The 10,916-nt window shown below is 36.7% G+C and overlaps 1 protein-coding gene across 2 annotated transcripts; it reads left to right on the forward strand.

Annotated features, from left to right (window-relative positions):
- Positions 1 to 371: 371 nt before the first annotated feature.
- Positions 372 to 9,990, forward strand: UQCRB (ubiquinol-cytochrome c reductase binding protein). 2 transcript variants are annotated; one of them, XM_072603467.1, is made up of 4 exons: positions 372 to 543; positions 4,521 to 4,589; positions 9,140 to 9,306; positions 9,758 to 9,990. In XM_072603467.1, exons 1-4 carry the CDS (start codon positions 525 to 527, stop codon positions 9,833 to 9,835), a joined length of 333 nt encoding a protein of 110 aa, XP_072459568.1. In that variant the 5' UTR covers positions 372 to 524; the 3' UTR covers positions 9,836 to 9,990. The 2 variants fall into 2 exon arrangements, with proteins under 2 accessions (XP_072459568.1, XP_072459569.1); XM_072603468.1 differs by having other exon boundaries at positions 500 to 571.
- The last annotated feature ends 926 nt before the right edge of the window (positions 9,991 to 10,916 follow it).

The following is a 10,916-nucleotide window of genomic DNA, read 5'->3' on the forward strand; positions in this document are numbered from 1 at the left end:
AGAAGCAGCTGAGAAATGAGACATACAGTCAATGGGGTATAGAACATGGGCTTTATTATCTTTATTTATAATCCTGCCCTACAAGAAAAGAGAGAAGATGGGGATAAGGGAAGGAAGGGGGTGTGAGAAGGGAGGGCAGATTGAGGGAAGGGGTAATCAATGCAAAGTGTCTTTGGGTGGGCTGAGGGGAGAAAATTGGAACTCAAAATCTTGTGGACATGAGTGTTGAAAACTAAAAATAATAGAAAGATACTAATCTCTGTTAGGGGACCTCAAAAAAATGATGCATGTGTTTAGCTCGAAGAGATCTATATTTATAGGTCTAGCCTATAAAACAAACATTGAATGTAGAATTCTACCCATTGAAAGGTGAGAGCCGCAGGGCGCCTGCGCAGAAGCAACGCCCTCGCTCTCGCACTCCGCCCCGCCCCCTCGCTTGCGGAGGCCCGACTTCCTTTCCACGTGACTCCTAGAGTCCTCTAGGACTTACCCAGCAGGCAAAGCACCGCTCTCTCCAGATCAAGATGGCTACGCGGGTACCTAGTAAGGAATGGGGGAGCCCGAAATCCAGGTGGGGTGGGCTGGGCTCCGGGCCCCCTCCAGCCCTCCCGCGACTCCTCCAGCCCCCTGGAGCGGGCGGCGGGCGGCAGGGAGGTGGGAGGCCCCAGCCCCGAGGGAGCGTCTCGACGGAGGCTCGGTCGGGAGGGACTGGGCCCAAGGTGACCCGGGATGGGGGTGGGGCTCGGCCGGAGCCCAGGACGAGGCTCCCGGGCTATGAGGGGACTGGGTGGGCTGGTGACGCAGGGAAAGTCCGTGTCCTCGTCGGTAAAAATTCAGGTAATAATAGAGCCTGGCCCGCAGGGAGGATCAAGTAAACGAGCTGAGGTATGAGAAGTGCTTTGCCTGTTTGGTACGTGCGCGGCTGTGACAGATCCAAGCGCTTTGCAAACTGTAGTGGGCCACGTCAAAGATGAGCTGTTTTTAAATAACCGCGTTTCCCTCTCCTCTGCCCTCTTTTTATCCTGCACCCGAATTTGCCTTTAAAGGAACTGGGCACTGGACTCTAGTGCAGAGAAGGCAGAACTTCTTAAATTTCCATTTTATTCCTCACTTAACAAGAATTTACTTTCCACCCTTTCTAATTTCTAGCAGTTTAGAAGAAAAACACATCCCTTGGATGATGTATGTAGCCAAGAAAACCAAATTCGTCCACATCCGAAAAGTATGTATAGGTCTCACTGGGCATCTTGAATCTGTCATCTCAGGAAGTGATAGACCAGGAAGCCGAGGTCCAGAGACGGAAAGGGACCTGCCCAAGGTTACATTGTGGCAATGTCAAAGCCTCAGGCTGGGAAGCTTCCTCTGTTCCCATTCTCTTATGATTAAGTCACAAACGATACTTTTATTTTTACAGTGTTTCTGGCCAGAATCATCTCTCTTTCCTTTGGTAGGACAAAACCCTTAGGATTGTTTTGAATGTCTTGAAATTATTAGGGGATGCAGAACTTCAGCTGCAAAGGACATGCCCTGTCAGAAATGGTGTAGCTGTTTTCTTCTCCCCCTTTAGGTACTCTAAAAAGATACCTTGCGTATCTTTTTGATTTGAGCTCCCTACTAATACTTTCACCTTGGACTCTGCACACCTCTTCTCCACCCCTTAGGTCAGAGGTGTAATTTTATTTGCCTGTTGTCTTTTTTATTTTTTTCTCATTGTCACTGAATCAGGTGGGAAGAGCTCAGAATCTGGAGTCAAAAGATCATTCAATGATCTTTTCTGACAAATGATGAAAAATTAGGTAATATAGCAAAAAGATTAGGGGAAACCAGGCCCATTGTAACTAGCATAGTTACAACGTACATAGGTCCGTAGGTACTTGTTCATTGACCAAACATTCATTTTAGATAATTAGGTAATTATTAAATAATTACATTTTGGTTCAGTTGAATGTATCAAAATGCCTAATGGAGAATATTTGCATTGTGGAATATTTCAAGAGAAATGGATATTTATTGCTTTCAAATATATTAATTCCAGTTACTCTTAATAAATGGATAACTCATTTGTAATTAACTTCACATTTTGCGTATAAACAGGGTACTAAAATCCTTTAATCAGCTATTTTATTTATTTTTATTTATACGAAGTTTTTTTTTTTTTAGCAGTTCTTAAGTAAGTTAAACTGTCCTCCAAATCCTTTAAATTTTCGATTGGTGGAAGTTGTCATACTATAACATTTGTAAATCCTCTTAGCAGTGTTAAAACTGAAGTGGACTTTGAATATTTTCTATTCCAATCTCCTCTCTTGATAGACCAGGAAGCTGAAATCTAGAGACAGAAATGAACTTGGTCAGGGTTACATATGTAATAATTTCAGAGCTAGAGCTCTCATCTTCAGGTTACTCAAGCCCAGGAGGTTTCCTCCATCCCAAATCTCCAGTGATTAAGTGACAGAACTTTTATTTTTGCCAGTATTTATTGCTGGAATTTGTTCCCTCAACATACCCCCTTCCGTTCTTTGATAGAAAAAGCCCCATAGAGTTGTTTTGAATGTCTTGAAATTGTTAGAAAATCCTTTCTAATACACTTTCATTTCATCTCGCATTACAATGTATGATCTCTGAGAAGAGATATAATTTTCAGTTTTCTAAGGACATTTCACAGTGCTTTGTGGAACATAGGAACTTATTTAATTGAAATATTTGTCAGTTGTATTCCAAAAAATTCATTTGTAAGTTAGCTGTTTAGAATACAGTTTTCCCTTGTGAAGATATGATTAGTTAGATTCTTAGTCCAACCCTAATCCTTGGACCAAGGAGTTACGTGATACTGGAATAGAATTTCCTTTCTTTATATACTGGGCAGGTAACTAGGCAAAAATCTTAACATAGACTTTTTGCCCTTTGTTTTTGGTAAGTCTTTCTCTGTACTCACTCTTTACCTCTTAGTTTTCTTCCTTGCTCCTCAGTGCTGCTCTGAAGCCCCACAGTAGTGCCAACGTAGGTATTTCCCAGTGTGTTTCATATTTCCGGGACTTTGTCAAAATTCTTTCTCCAGAGGAACACATCCCAGCTAAATGTTAAAAGCAGTCTTGTTGAAATACATGTATGATTGATAGTAACAACCTTTTCAGAGGTATTTGCATGCCAGATTAATTTACACACAATAAAACGAAAATGAATCTCTAATTTGAGGAATTTGGGGGAATTATATGCCTAACTTGGAGTCAGGAAGACTTGTGTAAAAATTTTTATCTCAGACATTTTCTAGCTTTGTGATTCTAGGCAAGTCATTTCTCTGTGTCTCATTTTCCTCATCTGTAAAATGAGGAAGTTGAACCCAAGGGTCTCTAAGCTCTCATCCAGTTCTAAATCTATGCTATTATGTATAATAAAATGAAGAGAAAACATTTAGGCAGTGATAGGAAAAATACTTTGGACTTAGACAAATAGGACCTGTCTGAGAATTTTTCTTCAGAATCAACTCCCTTAAGCACATGATTGCTTTTTAAAAATAGCTGTTTACTACTGTTTTTGAACCAAGGGATCTCTAAGCACTCTGTTAAAATATCAGTGTTTTGTTGTTGTTTTTTTAACCATGCAGTTATATCCAAAAACAAATGGAGATCAAGTTAGCTTAGGACCCATTACCAGTGTTTCAGTGTTTTTTTTAAATATCAGGATCATTTCCCTATATGCCTGTCTTATCATCCCTCTTAATGAAAAGTTTAGCCAACTTGACACATAGTAACCTATCAGGTCTGCTACTTTATGCATCTGTAGTCAGCTCCGTTTTTTTCTTCACTCAACATGTGGAGTTTTAGTGATGGTTATGAAGGCACCACAGTGGCTATTTTATATAGGGTGTTTGTTAGTGGTGGGATATTTATACATTAAGAACTGCCTTCTTTAACCCAGTTTAAATGAGTAATAGTGGTTTTCAGAGCTAACTTGATGGAGAAGTCGCTAGAGCTGGACTTGTGACCCTGGACAGATATTTAATCTTCTGGGACCTCATTTTCCTCTTCTCTGTAGAGCACTTTAACATTTGAAAAACACTTCAAATGTGTTAACTCATTTGATCCTCACAACAAGCCTTTGGGGTAGGTGCTGTTATTTTCATTGTACAGGTAAGGAAACTAGGGCCCAAAGGTTAGGCTTGCCCAGGATCACATTATTAGTAAGTGTCAGACATACTTCATGTTTTCTTGTTTAGCTTTAAGATAGTTTTATTCTAAACTTAACCATTTTACGACTTATAATCTTTTCAGATAGATACACGAGAGTCAGCAAAATATAGGTATTTGAATAGGAATTGTACTGGTGTAGGGAACTTGTAGGTGAGTAAACTCTACCAAGGCAGAGCAGCACCTTCTTTGTAACTATTAACAGTCTTCCTCTCTATAGAGCTGAGAGGTAAAGCAACTAACCAGATAACACTGAAAAAGTAATGTAAAATGTTTGCTTATCAAATTTTGTATATTTCTGATGAATAGTATTAACCAACATTATGGTACTTTCAGCTACATCAAGCCGATGGCTCCAGGGTCTTCGAAAGTGGTATTACAATGCTGCAGGATTCAACAAACTTGGTGAGTGTCTTTATAGTTGCATTTTTTAAAAATTCTAAAAATGATACCTGTTTTTTAAACAGATTCTGTCATTTTAAAATGATTCAGTGTTAAGAAATTCTGAAATTTATTGTTGATAGAGACTACATAGTCTCTGTAACATTCCATGAAATGTTGACTTTTAGAAAATTTGAAAATATCAAAAAATGGCAGTGCACTATTTGTATGATTAAGCACAAATTTAAAATGTAAATGTTTAGATATGATTATTGTATGTAAATTAATCTGGCATGCATCTTTACTTTCAAATTGTGGGAATATGGCCTGAGCTTGTGATTTCACTGGTATAGGGAACTCCTAGATGAGAAAACTGTTATCAGTGGAAATCAGTACCTTCTCTGCAACTTAGAGTCATAGGTCATTGTCTGGAACACTGAAATTAAGTGACTTGCCAGCATCATATACCATCTCTTTTAAATCATATATTTCCTGAAAACAAAATTACCTTGACACATCTGTGATAACATCAGTCTTTTGGTACTTCTTTTAATAGTTCTCATTATAACTCATCTGGGGTAGCTAGGTGGTGCAGTGGATAGAACACCAGTGCAGGAGTCAGGAGTACCTGAGTTCAAATCTCACCTCAGACGCTTGACATTCAATAGCTGTGTGACCTTGGGCAAGTCACGTAACCCAAATTGCCTCATCCTGGGTCATCTCCAGTCATCCTGATGAATATCTCATCACTGGATTCAGATGGCTCTAGAGGAGAAGTGAGACTGGTTATCTGCACAGCCGTCCCTCACTCAAAACAAAGTCAAGTGCAAGTCATGTCATCGTTTCTCTGATGGCATGGTCTTCTTCTGCAATGATGGACAAACATACCATATTTATAACCCATCTGTAGTTTCTCACCTTGTGTGACTTGTCCATATCCACTCAATAGAGAATGTAGCCAATGCAATGGAAATCTTCCACTTCATGGGTGCCAATTCATTAGTTGGACTATTTATTATCCTTCATTCATGATACATGACCATCATCTTCTTTTCAAATCACATTTTCTTGGTGGTATCTTGTACACCTCAATTTTGTAGTTTGCTGTACCCTACTTACAACCACCATGCACCACTATATTTCTCTTTGGGTCAGTTACAGTTTTGAATTAAGGTGTTCAGTTATTCTCAGCTGTGTAGTATCCCTGGGAGAATATGAATGTTAAAAAAAAGTCATTCAGCAAATTAAATGCCAGACACTGTGCTAAGCATTGAGGATACAAAGAAAAAGCATTCCCTTCCATCAAAGAGTGAGGGTGGGGTAGGGAGAAAAGGGGGAGATGAGCAACAGCATATATATTAAATCAGAATATATAAGATAAATACAGATTAGATGGAAAAAACCTTATAGAAGATAGCACTAGCAGCTGGGGGACCAGGAGAGGGCTCTTGAAGGAGATGGCTCTTGAGCCGAGTCTTGAATTGAAAGATTCTAAGAGTCAGATGTTGAGAGGGAGAGTATTCTAGGCATAGGCAGCAGCCAGTGCGAAGGCCCAGAAATGGGAGATGCAGTGTCCTGTAGCAAGTAAGCCTGTATGTCTCGATTATATCAGCTGTGTAGGGGAATAGAATATAAGATTGGAATGGTAGGAAGGCATTAGATTGTGAAGAGCATTAAATGACAATAAATCACTGGAGTTTATTGAGTAGGAAAAGTTGAGTTTTTATTGAAGGGTTTAAGATTATTTATTGAAGATGCTGGACAGCTTACCAAATGAAATCTAGCCTACTTTGTTCCTTCTCTTCAGTTCCAAATCTAGCTCATTATCTTTCTGCTTTTCCTGTCAAAGATAAATGTGATGGACTAATTGAATGGGACATCCATCCAACTGCATTTTTTTATTCTGGGGAGCAGGCATTTTTCTTTTTCTTCTGTGAATTGTTCCTCCAGTCTGATTTATAAAGCTGTGATTTTGTTGAGAAAGCCCTCAACAACAACAACAACAACAACAAACTTTGATAGTATACAGTAAAGAATAAAGTAAGGATCTGTGCCTTTTCCCTCTGAATCAAATACTTATTTGGGGGTGGGAGGTAAGCAACAATTGACCTAGTAGGGTTTGACTTCTCTATAGTGTGTTATGTAATGAGTAATGTAGGAAATCTGAAAATCTACCCTCTTGCTTCTTTCTCATAAGAAGACCCTGATCAGTGTCCAGATTGTTCTCAGAGATTTTATAGAAATGAAAGCCAGTGGGTCAATTCTTGCTGGTGTTACCCTGACCACCTTTTTTTAGTAATAATTCTATCTTGTGATTTTTCCTTTTCTTTTGGTACATCTTTGAACTGTCTAGAAGATTGAACCTTTGAAATAGAAGAATTTTATTAATTCCAGCATAGATTTTTTTTTTCTTTGTGCATTTGGTCAGATCCACTTGATCTTCTTAGCTTCCTAATCTGAAGTTTCAAGTTTCGTTTTCACTTCTTATGGAACATTTCATATTGGGGTTAGGGTCCAAATGTGGTGGTTCCACTGTTATCAGTGGTCAGACTAGATCACTGTAGAAATGTGGCAAATATGTTCTGGTTTTGTATCTACTTGTCCTTCTAGTTTCTTAAATAGTATTAGGATGATTTTTCTTAGTTGGGTCTTGTGCAAAGCTTTCTGCATACTTATTTTCTTCTCTTCTGCTTCCCCCTGTTTTCTCAGGAAATGTGTAGTTCACTATTTCTGTAACCTTCTGCAAAGAGATTGCCCCCTAAACCAAAGTTATTCATAATTGCCATGGCTCTCATTTGGCATGGAAAGCAAAATTTGCTATGCGAGAAGTTTCCTGAGCTCTTTAACTGTGACAGTACTTTGGTTAAATTACTGTAGGATATGGTAATCAGTATATGTTTTTACATTTGTTTCATTTTTCAGTCAGTGGCTTATTAAAAAAAATTGGGTTGGAGTTGCAATTGAAAACATTATCTTTGCCTTTATCCTTCTAATTTGGCTTTGATTTTGATCTTTGCTCTAACTAGTCATTCTGACTGCATGCAGAAACTAATTCTGAAATGACTTCTGTCCAAGTTAAGGTTGATTTAAATTTTTTTAAAATGTTATTTAGTGCTCATAATGTCCAATACTTTCCAACTCTTCTTGGAAAAAACACTCATTTTATACAAGTCTAAAGTTTCTATGTAATCTACAAATCTTTGGTGTTTTTCTTTTTTTTGTTCTTATTGATATTTTGTGTTTCTTACATTACCATAATATCTCATGTCTCCTTTTTGTTTCCCCTCCCAGAGAGTCATTTCATGACAAATAGCATTTTTTGGAGAGGAAAAATAAAGTCAGAACTGACTGATTTATTGAAAAAATTCAAACTTTGGCTATTTTCATTTCTTAGTCCCAAATTTAATTTCTCAACATATTTTTCAGTATCCTGTAAGCCCAGAGGATTGAGAATCAAGATATGTTAATTTGGCTAACTCACGAGTTAGCCAAATTGACAGAATTTTTTTCTTTATCTTCTGCGTAGAAGTTGACCCATAAATTGTAGTTCTTTGTCATTGAGCAGTGCAGACAGAGTATGAGATTATTGTGTAACATGAAGTGATTCTAGTTGCCTTGGAGCACATGATCAAGTTCCATTACTTCCTTCCTCAAGAAGATGCTATTAGCCATCTTTCTCTTTAGCTACAATTTTCTGTCAACTTGTTTCATTTATACAGAATAGTTAACATATTTTAAGAAGTAGAATAACTTTAGAATCATATTCATTAGATTAAAATTTCATATTTGGAGTATGAACAGTTAAACTTATGTTTACAGAACATCAAAAAACTGTAATTATTGGTTTTGTCTGACATATTTCTGCCATCCTGTCACAGAGGAATGAGAAGGGGGCTTCACAGTATTAAGGACCATCTTAAATTTTTCTCTCTTTTGTGAATTGCTAAGATTGACCAAAGTATTCATCACCTAGTAATCAACATGCTGTAGAACTTCTCTTTACTTACTGTCCTGGTTCTTAGACAGTAGATACCATTGGGCCACTGTAACTGTTAAAGTCTTTCTAGCTTAGTGTAATCTTTAGAATTTTCACTTTGCTGACATAGTCTTTGAGACCCTTTGACTACTAGCTACCGTTGTAGCTGCTAGTATTTGACTACTAGCATTGTAGCAAGATCATTGTAGAGGATAAAAAGGCTAGGATGAAAAAATAAATTTAGTAAAATACCATGAATTTTTTATCGGTAGATGTAAATGATCATTTTTTGTTTCTAGATTTACCAAACCATTTTTGTATAACATATTCCTGCCTAAATTTCACTTTAGTTTACCTACTCTTTAATGAAAACTTGCTTTGTGCATGTATTTTAAACTTGTGTATACTTTTTGCCTCATAACAAATAGTAATTGAACCATAGTTTTCAAATCATCTGTAGATTTTACTGCTTAACCCTTCACATATTAAATTATAATGTCCGTTCTAAAATGTTTCCATGACTTTAAAAATTGCAATAGTTTTTGTTTTTGTAAAAAATGTCCAATTCAGCACTTTCATCTACTTTTCCTGTTAATAGGGTTAATGCGTGATGACACACTTTATGAAGATGAAGATGTTAAAGAGGCCATAAGGAGACTTCCAGAGAATCTGTATAATGATAGAATGTTTCGTATCAAGAGAGCTCTGGACCTGACTATGAGGCATCAGATCTTGCCTAAAAACCAGTGGACAAAATATGAAGAGGTATAAATCCTTTCATTTAACTGAGAATTCTGGGTATTAGGAACTGTTAGGGGAAAAAAGATGACTATATATGTCAGTTTGTCTCCCTCTGATTCTTTGAAGTAGGGATGACAGAGTAAAATTGGATTCTTTCTGAGGATTTTGACTACTTTCCCTTTCTAGAATGAAGCCAAGACCATTCTGGCCTCCGAAAATCAGAATTTCAGGACAAGCAGCCTTTAGCCTTTCTCTTTGTGTCAATGTTCATTCCCATTAATTGGCAAAACTTTTTTGAAAAATTCTTTGTGGGGGAAAATCTGGCATTTCTGAGTTTTAAAATTCAAAATATTTTCTCTTAATTTGTGACTAGAAAAAGTAATTGTTTCAATAAATTCTTTGTTAATAACTCAAATTAAATATATAAAACTGATAGTCACAGCATATAATTTATCTTGTCATTTTTTTTCTTCAGGACAAATTATACCTTCAACCATATCTGAAGGAGGTTATACGTGAAAGAAAAGAGAGAGAAGAATGGAATAAGAAATAATCACGTCAAAAGAATCTATCAGTACATTAGTCTTCAAAATATTTTTTAATAAGTAAGGTTGTGCAAAATATGAGGTTAGCTACCCATTTGTAACTGTGCTGCACATTTATTTAATTTAAATAAATGACTATTATAGAAACTTGTGAACTAGAAAACTTTGCATCAAAATATCTTGAAATTCACTGCATTCACATTAAATTGGTGTTATATAATTTTTAGTGTCTTTAAGGTTATCCTCATAACTTAAGTGCTTCCTCTAGCTTGGAGGTTGAGGTAATTTTAAATGAGTGATTGTTAATCTTTTTTGCCCCTATTCCAGTCAATAATCACCAAAATGCTGTTGTTACTTGATAGTTAACTGTGCAAAATATGAATTCAAGATGATTCTAAGGAAAAATTCTAGGAAGAAGTGTCCTGCATAGATATCTGGAATTGTAATCAGGAAGATACAATCTGGGGACTAGTGCTAGAATCTGTCTTCCTGTCTCACTTTAGTGTTCTGTTTACTATAATCCAGTGAAATTTATTTGTAGTGCATTTCAAAATGTTCTCTCTGCTTTACATAGTTCATTCAAGTCTATACAACTTAAATTCTGATTGGAAAATGCAGAGAAATAACCCAGTAACCAAAATAATTTGTTTATTATCAGCATTTATTGAACACCTACTAAGTGCAAGACACTGTTATGTAGTTAGGATACAAAGAGATACGACACTGTTCTTTCTCTCAAGTTTATAATCTGGGGGAGTGGGGTAGACCAGTGGTCACATATTAAATAATACAGTTATTGTTATACAATACAATATTATACTGTACAATAATTAGCCTATGGTAGGTGCCATATAAAGAGAGTACATCTATGGGCTATTAAAGATGAGAGCAGGAGAGAACATTGCAGATTAAGTAAAGCTGGAAATGGTTTTATGGAGGTAGGATTTGAACTGGATTTTTAGCTATCACTGACCTAAGTATTCTAATCTGTAAATGAGAGGATTGGACCAAAAAAATTGTTTCTCTTTCATCTCTGTTGTGACTTTTATTGACTAGACACTAAATTTTAAACCTTATTTTTATTTTTGT

This window comes from Notamacropus eugenii, chromosome 4, assembly GCF_028372415.1.
Source record: "Notamacropus eugenii isolate mMacEug1 chromosome 4, mMacEug1.pri_v2, whole genome shotgun sequence".
In the NCBI taxonomy this organism is placed as follows: domain Eukaryota; kingdom Metazoa; phylum Chordata; class Mammalia; order Diprotodontia; family Macropodidae; genus Notamacropus; species Notamacropus eugenii.